This window comes from Schistocerca nitens, chromosome 1, assembly GCF_023898315.1.
Source record: "Schistocerca nitens isolate TAMUIC-IGC-003100 chromosome 1, iqSchNite1.1, whole genome shotgun sequence".
Lineage (NCBI taxonomy): Eukaryota > Metazoa > Arthropoda > Insecta > Orthoptera > Acrididae > Schistocerca > Schistocerca nitens.
The window spans coordinates 419,156,254-419,178,220 of record NC_064614.1 but is presented as its reverse complement, the minus strand read 5'-3'; the positions used below and the strand labels follow the sequence as shown (position 1 = coordinate 419,178,220).

At 39.8% G+C, this 21,967-nt stretch overlaps 1 protein-coding gene across 6 annotated transcripts in view; it reads left to right on the top strand.

Moving 5' to 3' along the window:
* LOC126250148 (uncharacterized) overlaps nt 1–21,967 on the top strand; it is a 637,275-nt gene that overhangs the window by 557,198 nt on the left and 58,110 nt on the right. For all 6 annotated transcript variants that reach the window (XM_049951536.1, XM_049951540.1, XM_049951537.1 and 3 more), the window contains one exon: nt 21,621–21,744. In XM_049951536.1, the coding sequence (XP_049807493.1) occupies nt 21,621–21,744 (124 nt within the window). The remainder of the gene's footprint in view (nt 1–21,620; nt 21,745–21,967) is intronic.

The window sequence follows — 21,967 nt, the reverse complement described above, 5'->3', positions numbered from 1 at the left end:
TCCGACCGATTTCTTTGCACTTAGGGACCATTTTGCATTGCTTCGTTCTGACATCCGTCTGGTAGCGTATATCATGAAATAAGTGAATACAGGAAATCTGCATTGATCGTAAACTCGTAGACTGTTAATGAAGATTTGTCTATGACCGCGATGCATAGAAAGCGGCACATCGCATCGACAAACAAGGCCACGCCACACATACCACGTCGCGATAACATTCCGTGTCAGCGGCTGCAGCTTCCTGGTTGCTACAGTTCGCAAGTGCTAACCCATCCAAAAACATTGTGCTGAGTTTTTGCAAGCTGGCACCCAAACTTGTGGATCGGTCGTGTGATCCTTATTTAGCTTTAGTATCTGATTGTCGGCATTTTTCCCGTATCTGTTTAAAGTATTTATGATGCAGCATAACGTAAACGCGGCAGAACGACAAATCTCCAGCAAGGAAGATGCGTAAGTTCTCACTATAACTGTAGTCTTCAAATTTCACGCACCAAACTGCCAGTGATTTGAAAAGGGTGTGCCCAGGAGTCGTTACGAACATTTTAAATTGTTCAGCTGTTTTTTGTCCGTACGTGGGTAGCTTTACTACATTGCAAATGAGGAACGATTAGTCTACACCTTTTATCAAACAAGGCAACTTTCTGGGAAGGCCGTACATGGGAACACAATTACTGTAATGAAGGCGAGTGACGTGGATCCAATTCGAGTACTCAGTAGTGGCGTGGAATACAGGTTAAATTTGTAACCGAGATTCAAACTACTTAATTTCTTATTTTGAATTTAATGTTGGAATCGTTGCAAATTATCTGAGTGTTTCAAATTAGAATAATCATTGAGCAGCGAGCTCAAGAGCCGCTGGAGTCACTAAAACAGACTTAATTCTGTTTAAATTATGCTTAGAGAAATCTTTGCAATGTTTTATCTCACTAAGCGGCTGTGTATGTTACAGCGCCTCCGGTGATAGCGGTGGTATTTTTATTATTATTATTATTATTATTATTTAGATTTAGACAAATGTCTCGTACGTTGTGCTGTGATGAATGGAACAATTTATTTCAACGCAGCATGAACTGTAGAACGTTAGTGCAAATACGACACGAGATAAAAAATTCGGCTTTGCATACCTCGGAAAGATAACTGATCGCATCGAACGGTCTTCAGTATGACGACGTTCGCAAGGCCGCATGCGTAACCCATGTGGCTGTGAGACGGATCGAGCCGCTATCGATAGTGGCACGGCCGTGTTGTGAGGTCGCAGTCGACGCGCTGATGACGCGGTCGACCCTGCGCTGGCCGGCCTTGGACGGCAGCTGGTCGCGTCAGTCTCGACAGCGCGAGCGCCGTAGCGAGAGTCCATGACGCTGTACAAGGGCCTCACCTTCAGGACCAGGGCCAGCGACGACCTGCCACCCTGGTAAACATCGGCGTCGCTCTGTTTACCTTACTGTGTGTGTGTGTGTGTGTCACAACTACAGTGTTGTTGTTATACCTCCACGAAAGCAATAGCAAGTGTGTAAATTTGTCACCACACGGCTTGTGACACTAGCTTCTGATGAATAGTGTCAAGTGCATGATGCGTTAGTTTATCTAAAAACCACTTATTAAAATGCCGCGAAGGTGTAACAATTTCATTGTCAAATGGAACAGAAAAGCGAGCGACGAATACTGCTATGTAGTTGCATGTGGGTGATGAAGAATTAGTATAAAATTAAGTTTCCTATAGGATAACTTCCCAGATAAACAACTATACTTGGGAAGCATTGTTTAAATATATTCTGTGTTTGTGAGAGATTGGACTAAGAAGTTTGCACAGATTAGGTCTGTGTTGTTCTGCGTCAATTTATTTATACTACTTTACCACGGGGAAACCGCTTCATTTGTCCTGCAAACTTCATAGTGAACACGCAATAAAATGTGGCAACTGTAAAGAAACCGGTCCCTATATTATCATCCATTGCCTGTTGCGAGTGGTACAGTCTAAAGGTGCAAACCCCCGGATTACATTTTCTTCCAAATATATAACCGACGTAATAAAGGCGTTACTTCACACTCATTGTAAATATTGTGATGCCTGTAAACCATTACCGGTACTGCCTTTTATCGGTTTACTAAGTTGTTGTTGTGGCAGACAATACAAACTAACTCTGGTGAAGGCCATTTGCACATATTTTAGTATTTCTGACACCGGTGCCGAATCACATTGTTCATCAGATCACTTTTTCTCAACTCCTCCCGGCAACGCTACGTAGCTTTGTAAACGAGATTACGTTTTTACAGTGAAACTTAGTTTCTCTCTTTCAGTTGAACTCTCTTCGCACTTAATTCTCCTCACGGATATACGGAATATGAAAAAGAGAAAGCACAGAGGTCGTTTTGCGTACGTTACCAACATAATTTATTACTGTGCCGTTTCTCTCAGGTATTTGCTTCATGCTGTGCGCGAAGCACGTGAGAAATTTCAATGAGCTAGATTGGAAATGCCCTTCTGACTGGAGGTGAAGGCAAGTTTCCCGGCGGAACTAGTTTGAAGTCTGTGACGGTCGCTAGAACGGAACGCCCGTGAGTGTAGTCACGGTATATAGTTCACATACATGGCTCTACGCGTCCTTCAGTTGAAAATGATCGAGAAGTGTGCACTGCATCTGCAAAAGAACTAAATACAGTCCGGTTATTCCTAGAATAATGGTCCAGCGTTTGATTTCAAGTAGGCATGGAACACACGTATCGGGCGAAGTGATGATCAGCACAGTAGTCCATACGAAATCTTTTGCAGACTTATTTTGTTCTCTTTGACGTCGTTGCGCAGATTCATAGAACTAGTTCTTGATAAAGACTACAAGAATTCTGCTCTCTCCATCTTACATTTCAAACAGACATGAGAATAATACGGCTTACCGCACGTACCGTTTTTTCTCGAGCCATACGCATAGCAGTCACTAATAAGAGATACCCTGCGGCGTACAAAGGCTCGCAGACTTTATTCCTCTGTCCCTGTACCTCATTTCGCCGTTTATCAAAGAAACGTTCTGCCAGATGTAAGATTTTCACAAAATGGAGGTCCGAATGCTGAGTGTTTCGAGAGAGAGAGAGAGAGAGAGAGAGAGAGAGAGAGAGAGGTGTCTGAAGTAGCATTTTGTATGATAAGTTTTTGATGAACTGTGGCGCTCGCTATCTGGAGTCAGTAACTTGGAAGTTCGCTGCTTTGTTTTCATTGTGATTCGCTTTGTCGCTGTGCACCTTACTGAGCTGATGGCGCTGCAAAAAGGAATAATTGTTTAAGTGAATGGACAGAGGAAGTTGGTCAGCCCATACGACAGAGCGCGAGAGCACCTAAGCTGCACTGCAAAGTGATGCGGACATCTTTGTGTTTTAAGTTCTGTCTAAAGTGTAAAAGTTTCTCGAATGGCTGAGGTGTTACTCTTCAACTATATGATCTGACGACTAATTCTTTAATTGGATTAAACACTCACCGTGGCTATTCACATCGTAAATGTTGCTTTGAGGATGTAGTTTCTGCCGGTCTGTGTTTTTCGTGGCGCTGAAGTTTTCCCTGGACTATTCTTTCCTACTTCCCACTTTAGTCTTTGTTGCCGGACCATGTCGGTGTCTGAGCTTAAAATACGCGGCCAGGAATGCCTGGCTCCGGCACTTCCCACGCGTGCGTGAGATTCGGAACTGGCCTCGCTCCAGGTGCGGTCCGGAAGTGGCGGACCGCGACAGCTTTTTGACACACGAGACCTGTGGAGCTGCGACGCCGGGACCCGCCCTGCTGGCGCGCTCACGTGGGAACGCGCGCTGCTCTTTGGCCGAGCGCTCGATCCTACAATAATATGAAAATCAACTTGCGACGTGATGTCACTACCACGTAAAACAGGCAGTGGTTCTGCATCTGTGAGCGTTTAAAACTTCCCCTTCGAGGTTGTGATAAAATCAGCGTACTCCGCAAGCCACCGCATGGTGTAAGGCAACTGAACCATTCATTCCCTTTCCTTCCACTCACAAATGGCGCAAGGAAAAACTATGCGCCGTGCGGGCCTAATTTATCTTCGTGGTCCGTACGGGAAATGTACATTGGCGGCAATAAACTCGTTCTGCAGCCAGATTCAAATGTTGATTCTCTAGATTTTCTCAGTAATGTTTCGCGTAAAACATGTAGTATTCACTCTAGATATTTCCATTTTAGTTCACGAAACATCTTCATAATACTACCGGTGACAAATCTATCAGCCCGCCTTTAAACTGCTTCGGTGTCTTCCTTTGACCATACATGGTGGGATCCCAAACACTTCAGCAGTACTCAAGAATGGGTCGCACAATTGTTCCATACACACTCCGTAATAAATGAGCTACATTCTCCTAATATACCGAAGTTAACCATTCGCCTTCTTTGCTACCGTTCTTACGTTCTCGTTTCATTTCATATCGCTTCGCAACGCTACGCCTAGATACTTATTCGGTGTAGCTGTCAAGCAGCACATTACTGATGCTGTAGAAAAACTTTACGGGATTGTTTTCGTACTCGTCTACCTTAAGTTACGTATTTTTACATTTAGAATAATCTCCCACTCAACACCACCTGCCCGTACACCACAGTCATCAGCAAACAGCCGCAAATTGCTGCTCACCATGTCCGTCAGCTCATTTATCTATATAGAGAGCAAAAGCTGTCCTATCACACTTCCACTAGGGCACTCCTGACGATACCCTTGGCTCTTACGCACACTCGCCGTCGAGGATAACATACTGGGTTCTCCTACTTCGAGCCACACGCGTATCTGTGAACCTAGGATTACCGTATCAGACGCTTTCTGGAAATTTAGGAATATGAAATTCCCCTGTGGCCCTTCATCCATGACTCACGGATATCGCCTGAGAACAGGGCAAGCTGAATTTCGCAGGAACGATGCTTAAATCCAACATAAGTCGGTGTTGGTGACATTGTAAAATGGTCCAATAATCGGCTTGTGTGATAGCAACGCGGTCAAGTTAGGTTTACCTATGTTTAAGGATACTTTCACGTGGTCGGAGAAAGGTGCATTTGTATCTTCATAACAGGAACCGTAACAGAAATGCATGTTACAGACTGTGGATTCAGCGAAGGGCTAATCACTGATTCGTACCGCCGGCCTACATCGCGATCGCGCGACGGAAAGCTGGAGACAGCATTAACTAAAATGCTGCCAGGACTTGGCCTCGTTTTCTCCGTAGTAGAGGAACTAAACGTTGTTTGACGTTCTTACAGAAAAGACAGTTTAAGGTCGTACATAAAAAATACCGTCTCCGTGATGAGTTCGCTGTTATCGGTGCTTGTACGAATAACGACATCGAATTTTTTACTTCCAACGTAACAGTTCCGGTAGCAATTCGGGTAGTTGACACTGAACTGACACTATTTAGCTTTTGTTTCTTGTTGTTGAACGAAAATGGTTGGTGAACAGCTCTCAGTTGCAATCACTTACAAAAGACAGTTGGTTAGAGTACAAGGACACTTTAGACTTAGAGGATGATGCCAGTGAGAATGACGGCTGTGGAGATTACTTTTCAACAAACAAAAAGGTGACAAAGAGTAACACGAATGATGTACTGCCTGGCTGAACGTTGACGACATCGAAATTGATGACATCGAATAGCAACTAGCACATGGCTGCAGGCAGATTAAGGTAGTCAAAAATCTATCAAGACTACCCACGGATGTAATTAAGGCCTACATGTCGCGATCTCTCTCTCCTCAAAACATTGTATTTGTGTTTCATGAGGTGGGCTTATGCCTCGGAGGAAACGCTCTTAAATGTTGCCTTCCAAATGTGTATGTCAATTTTATCTCGCTCATTCATTACATCCGGTCTTCGTATTGAATAGAATGAGTGAAACATTCCACGGTCTATGTTGGGTGGATCAGAGGGCAGGTAAGACAGTTCAACGCTTCCTTTGAAGGTATAAGTTATACTAGAAGTGTAAAAAACCGTGCAAGAAATTCACAATACGAACAAGACCTAGCAAATTAAACTTGCCCTGCCGTAATTTGTTGGTGTTTCAGTGTTCCTCGAACTACTGCAAATCAATGCGTTATGCGCGCAGTAAATATTTTGTCGGTGTAGGTTCAATGTTGAAGCCATAATTGTGCTTATCCACACTTATGAACAATAATCAGTATCGCTTGATGAGCGTCACTCCCACCTCGCCTCTAAACCGGTAGTGATTGGTTTTAAACTGACGAGTTTATGTATATGCTTATTTCAATTATATTGGGCAAGGACTTTAAATTTTTGCGATCAGTAATTGAGTGATAAAGCAAAGTAGCCGGTGTGCTTTCCATTGAACGTTGAAACTACAAATTGTTGATGCTGCTCGATCAGGTCAAAGGAACGATGAAACTGTCTACCATTGTAGTTCAAAAAATGACTAAGCTTTTCAGAGTTTTGCTGTGACCAGTTTCCTAGAGGTGTTGTGGTGGATAATTCCCTCCTTCGTGTGCAGTAAAAGTTTTTAATGGCGTCTTTACGAGAGGAAAGCACCGTCGGTACGTACGAGTGACCGTAATGAGTGACTAATCAGGGAGAGGAGGAACAGGCAGTTATAGACCTACCGTTATGGTAGTGTGTCATAATGCTAAGTTTTCGGAATGAATCAGCTGCACAGCATAGTGGTACGCTGCAGTGAAACTTACATCGAACTAGTACCGAAATCTATTTAGAAAGAACAAATGCTTTCACACTACAGGGAATTGTGTTTATTCTTCATAATTACAGGTTATCTGAAAAGCTGAAATAGGCTACACAAATCATTTTATTGGATAATAGTAAATTTGTGTATTAACTGTTTATTTCGGATACTTAATTTTTCAATAATACTACTACTACACAACAATAAAACCCCAGTTACCCAACTACTAATACAATAAGTACTACAGAATCTGATGTGTTCGTTCATTTATTTTGGTGCAATTAACCTGTAGATAGATGTTTCTGCCGTCTTTCTACGCTTGTCAACAGCTATTGTCGGCTGTATTCCTTGGGAATCTGCCAGTACGTTTGCAGCGTTTCCACTATAACAAGCAGTTCAACCGACCATTGTTACGTCTTAAAGTCCATATTACTGTGATCACTTGCATCAATGCGAGGTAATTCTTGAGAAAGAATTTCATTCGGTGGTCGCGGACCTCAGTTGTCTTCTCCCCATCCGCATCGTATGTCTTGATGCCTTGATGGCAACATGCTGATGTCTGGTTGAATGCCTTGTGCAGTCTACCTTCCAGGATACTGCGTCCAAGATGCGCCTGGACGACCCCTTCCTTAGTGCTGCTTTGGGATCCAACATCCGTAATGCTTGACGACCATTACCCGCTGCATCCTCGTAGAGCTCGCAGTCCCACCGTTTGTGTTCTGGTGTGCTCACACTGCTGCAGGCGCAGCTATCATTCATCTAGAACAAATTTATTTTCATCTACGATCTCAAATTGGTTAGGTCCTCAGACTACCGGTTTTGGTCAGTAATGACCATCTTCATATCTACAGCAAAACATGGGAAAAACACTTAAAGTGAATCAGTCATTTGGGAAAGCCCATATAGCCACCAAAGTAAAATTTTCAGGAGAAAGAAAAAACTGTTTGGATTGTAAAACCGAAGTGTAAACGTCTACGTTTACATTTATAGTGTAGGATCTTGTAGTGGGACTTTGAATTTCGCCGCGCTACACTCGTTCCCTCAGATAAAAAATATCCCGTCGCAGCGGTATGAGGGCTCGACAGCAGAGAAAATACTAAAATGGTAACTATTTTTTTTGTTTTCTATCCGTTTCTTGATTGTCTCTTGAGAGCGGAAGCTTAATGCAGACGTGATCTGATGCTGACGTAAAAAACTTAATAGCTAGTCTTGATCTGATTTTAATGTGTTGACATATTGAGGAAGTTGTTATGAAATTTGGAGCAGGGAAGCAACGTAAAATAAATTACATTTAATATCAAGACGGTTTTGTGTACATTAGAAATTCCTGGACAATGAAACTTATTGCAAGATTTCGGAGCAGACTTTTCACGCAGAAATGAAGTAGGAGATTTTTGAAGACCTGGACGCCGCACGAAACAAAAAGACATGTTAACATGGTAAAGAATTAACTCTAAGCTACGCCATTTCCCCCTGTCAGTTACATTTTGTTATTCTCTGTGCTTTTTCAATAATTTTTGTAGTGGAAATTGGTTTAACTTTTGCTCAAAAACGCCACAAGGACCACCCCAACAATAGCTTTTCCGAGTCACTAAGTCCGATAGCTTTTCTGTAATACCAAGTCCGATTTGCTTTTCATTCTTTCCCTTTTTCACGGTCTCTCTTCTCCATTTATTTTTTATTAACCACTACAGTCTTTAACATAACGTGACCATAAAACTGTGTGCCAAAACAATACATGACCCATATTACGGTCGAGCAGCCTATTTGGAGATATGGCCTTTTCGGTTGGAATTGTTTTTACGAAAAGTAATATTTTACGAATCGTTGATATATTGCAGCTGCGTCAAGTAAATAAGTGATAAAAATTGTAAATAATGAAGAATTCAGCTTAATGCATATGTTGGTATGCTTTTTATTACAATCTTCTAAGTTTATAACAGTACAAAATAGAACAGCTGTTAATCATCACAAGTCTTCCACGCACATTCAGGACGTTTGTAGGCCATTCACAATTATCGTCTGGAATGTACTGAATAAGTACAGGCTTCCCTAACAAAAAATCTCCCTACAAGCCATCGATCCCCTGATATGCTTTCAGCGTACCAGGTTCACTTCGCGCAATATTCAAACAACATATTCTGCGGCAGTTGTAGAGGGTCACTTTCTGTTCATGTGGAATTTTGGCCCGTGATTTTCTTGATGGGACAGATTTTTATGATATTTAGGCCACCATGCCTTAAAATCAACAATGTTACTAGTTTGCTTTGGATGAACTTGGAAAGTAGAACATGCTCTTTGTTTTATTGTGTCGATTTGTCTGGAGTGTGTATTCGATCAATCTTGCGAACGAGTCTCTTTGCTGTGGCTAAAGTTCTGTCACAAGGCAGGAACAAATGTCCTGTGATTAGATGATGATGATGAGTAGCCTTTAAAAATTGCCCAGGCGATGCTGCAGCTGACAAAACTCTGGCCACGGTGGTGTTTTTTTATTTTGACGAGGGCATCCGCCTGAGAAGATATGTAGCTCTTTCACCTCTTTGGGAACATTTCCCTGAAAATACTTGTTTAGCAATGAGAAAACTTCGTTGGGTTTTCTACGAACCTGATCTTCATGGTATGAGGAAAACGTTACCTTACGATCACAAAAGTTGACAATGCAAAATTCAAAAACCTACAATTGTCTGCAATAAAACATTTTATGCATTGGAATACACGGCAGTGGGATGCTCTGTATGTAGTCGATAGTAATGCCACCCACACAATTGTTTTAATGACCAAGCTTCTTGATTGCGTCAATTTTCTCGTAAAATTTCTTGGCTCTGAGTTCTGCTGTAGCCACTCTTTCCGTATAGTCATTGAAATGCGGGCTTTTAATTTTTTTGATTTAGCTCCTCACATTTATAACACGTGTGGACTTGCAGTTCTCCAAATTTGTAATCAGAAGTTTCCTTGAATTTCAAATAAAATTTGTAGTTCACTTTAACATTAGGACATCGTTGTTTAAATAACTCATGCCTTTGCTTGACATACAACTGTGCTGATATTTTCTTCGTATGTTGTTCCAATAATGGACTTCATGTGCAGGGAATGATTCAATATGGCCATTAATCAGGGGACATACTTCTCCAGGCATTAAGTTATGTCTTGAACCCTCCGTCTTCCACGCATGTTAACTGAAAGAGCTGTGTAGCAGTAGATCATTTAAACTATTCCACGGAGACTCAAGAACACATTTTTACAAACATGGGTTCGTCCTCCGTCACTGCTCACGTGGAAGCCATTTGCACTTTCGAATTTATAGTATTTCACATTCTTTTTTTATCGGATGTGCATCAGTTAGACGTTGGCATCCTGAGTGTCATCAGCAAAACTATTCACGTGTGTAAATATTATTTGTATTTGCGATTCCTCTGTCAGTCTTGAAACACATCGTGACCTAATAGTTGGCACTCCGAAAGGGCCGTATCGCAGGAATTACGTGGAAGATGAAATAAGACACTTAATATCAACCACATACGAGTGAGCGGGATATGGCCTTTTCCCAGGGATTGTGCGTTTCTTCGAGTACTTCCGGATTTAGAACAAAAATGGAAATGTGGTGGGTATGGACATAGTGCCTTTTCGAAATGATTGAATCAGGTTTTGGATTTTCTACAGCTTAAAACAATAAAATAGGTCAAATGAGAAGTGTTATGACATAAAAGTAAAAAATTATGCGCTTTAAATATGACGAGCCAGTTTTGTTTAAAAACATGTCTTAATTTAGTGGAGCAGTAGTGGCATCGTCAAAAACAAACGGCAAAATTAGCGTAGCGTCTTCGTACTTATATGAAATTGGTATATTAGGTTCATCTTGTGGGCAGCGTTACTGTTCATAACAAACTGCTGTAAGGTAACCACAAAATGTTTGGGATGTCAAACACCTTTCAGCCGTCTAGTTTCCAAATTTATTTTATTTGGCTATTTTTTATTTGGCTACCAGTAATAGCGTTTTACTACGCCATTTTCAGGCCCTTGACCGACGTGTAGGAAGATTCTATCTCGGTTCTCACCACAACAGGGCCCAGCAACACCGGTATTGGCATATTTTTGCTATAGTGATCACTTCAACCATCATGTCGGCAGATGGGTGGTTGAAGTGATCGCTGTACTAAAAGTATACCAATACCAGTATTGCTGGCCCCTGTTTTGATCAGAACCAAGGTAGAATCTTCTACACGTCGGTCAGGGGCCTGAAAATGGCGTAGTAAAACGCTATTACTGGTAGCCAAATAAAATAAATTTGGAAACTAGACGGCTGAAAGGTGTCTGACATCCTGTGTCGAACACCCGAGTCCCGCAGTCATCTCTAAAAAGATGGACATACAAAGAGAAAATGCTTGTCGTAAGCTCGTTAGACGGCGAAAGTGTAAACGGATGTATATTTTTCAATCATATGATTGTACGATATGGAATAAAAAGATTAAAGATGGTAAACTCAGTAGTGAGCTTACCAGCAGCATGTCATTACAGTAATAAAATGCAATAAATTAAAACGGGCCAAAGTTAGATTGTTAAAGAGGAAATAGTTAAAAGAATAATAAAACACCTTGCCAGGTAATTAACAAGATTACCTAATTACTCAAATGCATCGTGTAAGCAGAAGTGACAAAACATGAGAGCAATATGCTTATATGAAAACGAAATAAATACGTAAAGGACGCTATGCTACCTAAGACAATGGCAATATATACATGAGTGTTCAGTGACTAAAGTTGGAAATTGTCAAACACAAAGCAAAGTTGGTATTAGATACAACACCGCTCTACCCAGTGAGCACTTCTGTTGCCTCTTGTTTCTTCGCTTTAACTCTTCTTACAGGTTGAGAGCACGGCCTGAATGCACTTTGTGGAGAATACGAATACTCGATAATCCCTATAGAATGATCAGTTTCTGGTAAATGCAATCCCAAAAGCAGTTCTCTTATGCGACTGTGAATGCTCTATGGACTTTTACGTTAAAAGAGCGGCCGGTTCGGCCGACGTAATATTTATCACAGTTATTACAATCAGTCCCTTTTCATTTTGTTTTATTTGCAATTTTTGGGTGTTATTAACTTGAAAGCCATATCTAACATTCGATTTTTCTGAAGCACGTCTGTATTTGCTGTGACATTTTACCGTGAAATTTCATTGGAATTTGTTTTTTGTCCTTTGGTTTTGGGTAGATTCGTAGCATACGGGCCATGACCAGTGTGGCGGAACCAGTTTATATTATTTCGTGACTTTAATTACTTATGAATGACATTTCAGGTAGATCAAAATATATAAAACCAGTTACCTATTGCCAGCGTAACAATTCGTTTGATCTCAAAAATGATTATCCCGGTTAATATTTGTCACTCTGCTAAAGAAATCTCCACTTGACGTTGTGTAGAAATGTTGTCTGTAAAGTCGTGAGTGTGTCACTAAATTCCATATCATTTATCAGATTTTACACAAATGTTACTTAAGATAGAAGCACTTTTCTCTAGCAAAGGGAACATTGTCACAAAATACTACCCGCGCACAACACTGACGTATGTCTCCTATTAAAATATTTCATGTAAATCGTCAGAAATAATTAGGCTCCATAGATCAGCAAATACGAAATTGATACTACGTAACGTGCTGTGAACACTATTTTTAAAGATTCAATCTAAGTTGAATTCTGTCTTTTAAAGTAGTGTGTGTGTGTGTGTGTGTGTGTGTGTGTGTGTGTGTGTGTGTTTTTCGGGCGCTATTTTAAAGTAGATTCGGGACCACCGGTGCATATTTATTTCCATTCATTTATTTCTAACAACATTTATGTTTGTTAAAATTCTCGATTAAAAACTGCCGCGGAGATATTTTTGCTACGATGGCGGCAGACAGACGATAGTCAATTTGTCTATTGTTATTCTTGATTTATGTTATCAAGGTAATATATTTAGATAAAACTCTTTAAGCCTTTTATCTCTATTCTTTAGCATTTAAAATCATTTTCAATGATACATATTTTTTATACCAGCTACTAGTAAACTCCGCTGTAAGTTACTAGCGCTAATGGCTGCGCTCCTAATTGCGGAGCTGAAAATTAACTCCTAAAAACATTAGATTACAATTGAAATAAATAAAAATCCACGTCTAGACAATAGCGACTCTATTTTTCAAATAATAATAATAATAATAATAATAATAATAATAGTAAACCCTGTGGAGGCCCGGGAAAAGAATAGGCCTCCGGTATGTTCTGCCAGTCGTAAAAGGCGACGAAAAGAACAAACCACTAATAGGGCTAACCCCCCTTTTAGTGTGATTACTTGGTTCAGGACAGAACTAAAGAAGCCTCGGACAAGCGCCGTCATGGTCGGGGACGGCGCTTGAACCCTATGCCCGCCCACAATGGTAATGACACTGCTAGCCAACTGGAAAATGATTTAAATCCAAATAGAGGTGTTTTGCAGGATATGCGTCCTGCAACCACCCTAGAAGGAAAACAAAGACAGAGGATGAGATGGTCAGATGAAGTTAATCGACACCTCATGTTCTGTTATTACCAAGCAACAAACCTAGGAACCAACACAACTGGATACAGATCACAAGTATACACAACATTTATTACCAGATACCCAGAATTAAAATTTTTAACAGAACAACGTCTAGCTGATCAGATTCGTGTAATAATAAAAAATAACAGGATACCCCAGTCAGAATTAGAAAACATCAAACAAGTACAACAAACACTGGAACAAAATAATGTACAGTCACAAGAAGAAGAAAATACAGTAATAGACTCAAACATCCCAGAGCAAACAAACAAAGAACAACATGCATCAATTAAACAATCAGAGGAAAATGAAATTTTAAGACAGCCACCAGCACAAGCACAAATAGAACACGAAGTGACACACATGTTAGATATAGAAGAAAAATTTCAGTTGACATATATAGAATACAAAGACACAAATACAGACATTAGACCATTCTTGCATAGACCACCAAATAGCCCACAAGTCGAAACAACAATAAAAACTATCAACACAATCATACACAACAAAATAAATGAATACACAACTATGGAAGAGTTACAACTACTGGTTTATGTAGGAGCACTCACTACACTAAATATACACACTAGGCAGATATCAGAACCAACCAACACACAGAAGAAACCCACAAAACCAGCATGGCAACACAGGCTACAGATCAGAATAGAAAAACTGAGAAAAGACATCGGACAGTTAACACAATTTATAAGAAATGAAATATCAGACAAAAAACGAAAAAGGTTAGGTAAAATGTCACAACAAGAAGCAATAGAGCAATTAGATGAAAAGAAGCAAAAATTACAAGCTTTGGCGAAACGACTTCGAAGATACAAAAAAAGTGAAAATAGAAGGAAACAAAACCATTCAACACAAACCAAAAGAAATTTTACCAAACAATAGATAACACACACATAAAAATAGACAATCCACCAAACATAAGAGACATGGAACACTTCTGGAGCAGCATATGGTCAAACCCGGTACAACATAACAGGCATGCACGGTGGATACAAGCAGAAACAGATACATACAAGATGATACCACAAATGCCTGAAGTGATAATTTTGCAACATGAAGTCACCCGAGCAATTAATTCTACGCACAATTGGAAAGCCCCTGGAAATGATAAAATAGCAAATTTCTGGCTAAAGAAGTTCACCTCAACACATTCACATCTAACTAAATTATTTAACAGTTACATTGCAGACCCATACATATTCCCTGATACACTTACACATGGAATAACTTATCTGAAACCTAAAGATCAAGCAGACACAGCAAACCCAGCTAAATATCGCCCCATAACATGCCTACCAACAATATACAAAATATTAACTTCAGTCATTAAACAGAAATTAATGACACATACAACACAGAACAAAATTATAAATGAAGAACAAAAAGGCTGCTGCAAAGGAGCACGAGGATGTAAAGAGCAACTGATAATAGATGCAGAGGTGACATATCAAGCTAAAACTAAACAAAGGTCTCTACACTACGCATACATTGATTACCAAAAAGCTTTTGATAGTGTACCCCACTCATGGTTACTACAAATATTGGAAATATACAAAGTAGATCCTAAATTGATACAGTTCCTAAACATAGTAATGAAAAACTGGAAAACCACACTTAATATACAAACAAATTCAGATAATATCACATCACAGCCAATACAGATTAAGCGTGGAATATACCAAGGAGACTCATTAAGTCCTTTCTGGTTCTGCCTTGCTCTGAACCCACTATCCAACATGCTAAACAATACAAATTATGGATACAATATTACTGGAACATACCCACACAAAATCACACATTTGCTATACATGGATGATCTAAAACTACTGGCAGCAACAAATCAACAACTCAACCAATTACTAAAGATAACAGAAGTATTCAGCAATGATATAAGTATGGCGTTTGGAACAGACAAATGTAAGAAAAATAGCATAGTCAAGGGAAAACACACTAAACAAGAAGATTACATATTGGTTAACCACAGCGACTGCATAGAAGCGATGGAAAAAACAGATGTCTATAAATATCTAGGATACAGACAAAAAATAGGAATAGATAATACAAAGATTAAAGAAGAACTAAAAGAAAAATATAGACAAAGACTAACAAAAATACTGAAAACAGAATTGACAGCAAGAAACAAGACAAAAGCTATAAATACTTATGCCATACCAATATTGACCTACTCATTTGGAGTAGTGAAATGGAGTAACACAGACCTAGAAGCACTCAATACACTTACACGATCACAATGCCACAAATATAGAATACATCACATACATTCAGCAACAGAAAGATTCACATTAAGCAGAAAGGAAGGAGGAAGGGGATTTATCGACATAAAAAACCTACACTATGGACAGGTAGACAATTTAAGAAAATTCTTTCTAGAACGAGCAGAAACTAGCAAAATACACAAGGCGATCACTCATATAAATACATCGGCTACACCACTGCAACTTCATAACCACTTCTACAACCCTTTAGATCACATAACATCAACAAATACGAAGAAAGTAAATTGGAAAAAGAAAACACTACATGGCAAGCACCCGTATCATCTAACACAGCCACACATCGATCAAGACTCATCCAACACATGGCTAAGAAAAGGCAATATATACAGTGAGACAGAAGGATTCATGATTGCAATACAGGATCAAACAATAAACACCAGGTATTACAGCAAGCATATTATTAAAGATCCCAATACCACAACAGATAAATGCAGACTTTGTAAACAACAAATAGAAACAGTAGATCACATCACAAGCGGATGTACAATACTAGCAAATACAGAATACCCCAGAAGACATGACAATGTCGCAAAAATAATACATCAACAGCTTGCCTTACAACATAAACTTATAAAACAACACGTTCCTACATACAAGTATGCACCACAAAATGTACTGGAGAATGATGAATACAAATTATACTGGAACAGAACCATTATAACAGATAAAACAACGCCACATAACAAACCTGACATCATACTCACCAATAAAAAGAAGAAATTAACACAATTAATCGAAATATCCATACCCAATACAACAAATATACAAAAGAAAACAGGAGAAAAAATTGAAAAATACATCCAACTGGCTGAGGAAGTCAAAGACATGTGGCATCAGGATAAAGTTGATATCATACCAATTATACTATCAACTACAGGAGTCATACCACACAATATCCACCAATACATCAATGCAATACAGCTACATCCAAACATATATATACAATTACAGAAATCCGTAATTATTGATACATGTTCAATTACCCGAAAGTTCCTAAATGCAATATAACATGTACCGTACAGCAAAAAGGAAGTGACGCTTGATAAAGGTCCGCGTCACTCCATTCTTAACCAGACTTCTAAAAAGTCTGAGAAAGTAAAGAAATAATAATAATAATAATTAACGTTATATAGTTATAGGATTTCTCTTTACACACGTCTCACGTCCGAACAGTTCATCCGTTAGCACTGATGTTAGGGAGATATTCGTGTTTTCTACTGCCTGTGTCTGAACTGCCCCGTTCATTTTGCCACAATTATCACAGATAACAAAAAAGATTATAATTGTCGTCCATGAATGTAGTTCTCTGATAATAGTTTTAATTCACACCGAAATTAAATTATTACAGAAATAATGAAATAATTATCGCCATTTTTACACGATACAGTCTTTCTTATACGTAGTATCGATAATATTTGTTGAAGTTTGTACACTTAGTTCATTTTAACATCTTGTGGCTAGAACATAGTGTCGTGGATATTACACCAGTCAGGTAATGTATCAACTCACTCCACGGGTTAAGAATCTCATTTTTTTTTTTTTTATCTCCCTGATGTTAGGGAGAAATTCGTGTTTTCTCCTGCCTGTGCCTGAACTGCCCCGTTCATTTTGCCATAGTTAAGCGACCTTTTCTTAACTGTTTCGAGTTGGCTTCAGTTCTATGTATCCTTCTTATTTCCATTTGATTACCTTTCTTTAAGCAGTAAAAGGCTCCCCTATTTCCTTACCCAGAGTACACTGTCTAGAATTTCTAACAAAGCATCATTCGGGGTAGTACAGTAAGCGTCCGTTAATCTTAATAGCACTCCTCGTTGAACTCGTCTCACTAATTAGGCTGGCTTCATTAGCTGCAGTTGAGCCCAAACGCTCGCACTATATCCTACGACTGATGTTAATATATGTTGATGGTATGCTCTGTTTTCAAGGGAAGCCGAAATTGTCTATTTGCAATGGTTATAACTTTAATCATCTCCTTTTTACGTTTTGTGACTGCTTCCTCTATATGATCTGCTAGTTTATGGCGTTCGTCCAGAAATACCCCTGACACCTAGTTATTGCGCTTCTCCAAATCGTTACGTCATGTAATTTTATTATACGGTTTCGTGCTAAGTTTCCTTTTGGCAAGAGGCACGTTGTTCTGTGAGGTGCTTGTGACAATCTTCACACTTTCACAACACACCTCAAGTTCGTGGAGCGCCGCATTACATCTGTCTTCTGTAATTCTTCTGTAGTCACCACTGAGAACGAACAGCGCGTCATCAGCAAATGCTGCTAGCTCGCTTATGTTACCACTGTCATGTAACTTCTGTGGTCTGCGTTCCAGTGCTGCTACTCTCCAAAACTCTGGCCCACACACTGATCCCTGCGGGCAGCCTTTTGTAACTGTCTTAGTTACTTGCTTTCCTGAAAGCATGTCAACCGTGGCACTAATCTCTCAGGCAGTTGTACAACACTTCTGGACAATCCAGATCCGTAAGGCGACCAAAGACGGCCAGCATAGGTTATCGAAAGCGCCAGCGGTATCGAGCGTCGTCGCTAGAGCACACGTAAAATGAGTATCCGTCGCTAATGAAAATGCCTGAGAAGTGTGACCGATACATGAGGTAAGAATATTAATCGGTTATGGAAAGAAGTTTTAATGCAAGTGCCACTGACGGTGAACATAACTAGGCGAGAGCAGTTGAGTGAAGACTGTCGCTGATGAAAGCAATGAGTTAATACTTCAGGCTACTAATAGTAGTCTGCGGCCATTGGTGTATTTGTTCGGCGTCGGACTAAATTTCTTTAACAAGGAAGGCGACACGATGAGCACTGCTGTAGGCCGCTCACCCACGTTTGTGCTGTAACAGCGTTGTAAGGTAACAATAGACTTCCTGTTGGGGCGGCGTTTATACACGTAGCTGTGTGACGCCCGACGCAACCGTGGCGCGTGTTTGGCGTGCAGATCAGCTGGCCGCCGATCTTTGGCCAGGGCCGCCTACTGCTCTGCCAGCACGTCCACACGCGACACTGCGTCGGCTGCCGCTCGGCAAGCTAAGGGGCCCTCCACGATCACTGATCACTAGCGATATCACTTCGAACACGCCGCACACGAGCAATTGAAGCAATTTTACGAGTACTTCTAACGTCACTGTTTTGGAAAATGAACTGTTCAGTGGCAGTGACAAATGATCGTTTGTCCAATAAATAGCTGAAAAAATAAATAAACTGTAATTCATTAAACTTGATTTGAAACGCTGTTACTTGGACCTGTAGGCATTGTTACAGAATACATAACACTTCTCATTGATACCAAGTGTTATGGCTACATCTTTACTGTCTCTATTTTATAAATATTTTGCGGTAGTCTTTTCCATTTTCCTTTAATTATTTTATAGTTTAACTTCAAGTATTTATACAGTAGTTCTGAAATCTCTCTCTCTCTCTCTCTCTCTCTCTCTCTCTCTCTCTCTCTCTCTCTCTCTCTCTCTCTCTCTCTGTGTGTGTGTGTGTGTGTGTGTGTGTGTGTGTGTGTGTGTGTGTGTGTGTGTGTTATCAAATAAAGTGCTGCTGGTTTCCTTAATACTAATAGAAAATTGTATGCACAGGCGTTAGATTATATTTGACAGGTAATTAACTGCTGCTGAAACATTTAAATTGAAAAGTCTCCTCAGCATTTTGTTGGCGGTTGAAAACTTGAATAATGGGTCTAGCTGAATAAATAATTGTCACCAGATGGACCACTGTATTTCGTTCTTATAGACATGAAATTTCCATGGATTTCTACAGCACAAGTTTCACAATGCTAATCACTATGAAGTCTGAGCGTGTCAGTGTTAATGTTTCTATTCCTTCATAATATAAGTAGCAACTCCTCATTTACACTACATTCCACAAAATGGTTTGTGCTTCCTAAATAACCGTACACTTTGACTTAAAGCTCTTACACCACGGAGGCACAAGGAAGACCATCTAAACTACAGAATCACATTTAATATCTAAGTAAGTGACAGCTGTAATGGCATGTGCTAACTTCTGTGTGCGTGCGCACGTGCTTTGGACCACTTTGAAGGCTACTTTCAACGCCTAAGTGCATTACTTGGCATAGTTTGTTTGTTTGTTTGATGACACTTAGAGATCAGTAATTAGTACAGAAAATGTAAATGGAAGTTAAAATTACTTATGCACATTTCATAGTATTTCACGAGGCTCTCCCTGGTCTCCCAGGTATATAAGCAGTAAGCCGCACATTCTGAAGCATCTGTGGAGTCACTGGTGTGAGCACATCAGAAACGTGCATTTTTACATATCATTTTGGTTTCAGCCAAGAAGACACGAACACAAGGCCTTCCACATATCCTCGTGCATAGGTGTTAAGTCTGGAGATCAAGGTGGCAAAGAGTAGATCACAGGATGGCCACTTCTGGTAAAACTGATCGAATCGTTTGGAAGAGGTAGAGTTCTAAATTCTGTGGATGTCTTTGCTCTGGTCACAGATTCACTGCACTTTCACAACAATCCAAATTTTGAACTTCCTTTACATTATTTGTAATATTGTCTATGTATCATTGTGTAATGAGTAATTATACAAGTAGTAAACTTCTGCATTCTGGCTCTAGACAGCCATTCATGGTCGACAGACTGCCATGTCGCACTCTACCAGTGGTGTCACAGGATGCGTTATGGAAGAGCATGTGGTCAGCACACTGCTCTCGGGATCATTGCAGTGATTCTTGACTTTTGAACCACTACAAATTTGTTGAATAGCTCTTCAGTTAGCTTAACAATGCTGATGGTACCCAGTACTAGTTCTCCCACCAATGAAAAATTGGGCAGCAGTACTCGGAATCAAATCTGGGTTCCCCACATGGCAGTAAGCTGTGCTGGCCACTGAGCTATGGAAACAAGACATTGAACAATTATAGCTGTTCGTAGGTACTACATTCATGTTGAATTGCCTTGCACATCATGCAGTGATCAGCCTTAAATAGGAAACAAATACTGAGTGTTTCCAAACTTATCATGAAAGGTTGATGCTAAATTTCATTTCTGCCATCCCACTATCTTATTTGCGAACTCATTCTATGCATATTGATTGTCTGCATTGAAAGTCTTTGAATTGATTTATTAAGGTATAATGTTAAATTAGCTCCATACTAATAGAATCTTTCATAAAGAAAAGTAACTTAATTGTATTTCAGTTAAGTAAAATACGTCATTGACCTCTTTATACGCACCAGAGCCTCTCCTTATGGAACCCATGGAATAAAAATTATGTAATGCAAAAAATTAATTGACAAAGTGTTACAATTATTCTCTCTTCAATTTTATGTTAAAACTTAAACTAAAATAATTAACTTCAGAATTTCCATTGCAGTTTGTTAGTAAGAGCATAGAAATTGACCTGTTTGGCATACATATTCTTGACAGCTGCTAAAATACTGTATACCTATGAAGAAAATCTTGTTAATGAATGTGACAAGTTTTTATGGATCATTACATGATTGCTGTATGGTGATACACCCCAGAGACTGCACTAATAAGTAAACTATTCTATTACTCCTAGACAAGTAGAATGTCCTGATGTATTGTATCTTAAATACTGCCACTGTTGTACACAAGTAGTGTAGTACACAAGTAGTGTAGTACAAAAATGTGTGGGTCAGAAATTTCTAGCCACTTATTTGGTGTTCCTAACCTCGTTTCTGTTAGCTGTCAATGTGAAAACTGATCAGTCCATGAAACTAGGGGATTGCAAATAATAAAACTCGGACAGTGAAGCAGATTTTTGATATCTAATGTGAGAATCGATGACTACTTATGGAATTACGTGAACAAAAATGTATTAGAACAACAACATTGATACCTTTTTCGGTTCTGGCAAATTTCAAGGAGATGGGCAGATGTGCATTTGTGAGATAGTGACAAATTGTGTGTTTGTCAAAAGGGAGGTGTGTGTGTGTGTGTGTGTGTGTGTGTGTGTGTGTGTGTGTGTGTGTGTGTGTGTGTGTGTGAATTGTTATTAACTCTTCCCCACACATAGAGTAGCATGATAGCATTGAAACCTGTCTTTGTCATGTGTTCCATTGTCACATGCAAACTTTTTTTTGCAGGTTGGTGGCGGGACGTCCATCACGTGCCCTGAGATCTCGTACCGGGAGCACACCGACACCAACTCCTGACTCGCCTAAGTCCTCTGTGGGGGCCAAGGCTAGTCCTCTCCGTCCTACCAGGCAGGTGAGTTGCTAAAAAGTTTTAATATATATCAAACATTTACAGGAATAACAGCTTCTTGTGTCATTATAGCCTTATGCTTACATGTGTGCCAAATCTCAGAAACAGTTTGTTGAGATGGACTAGGGATTGATGTGTTTGTAGTCAAAGTGGACAGTGAAAAATGCACAAAGTATTTAAAGTCACTGTATCAGCTTGCACAGGAAACCCACAATGTTACAGGATA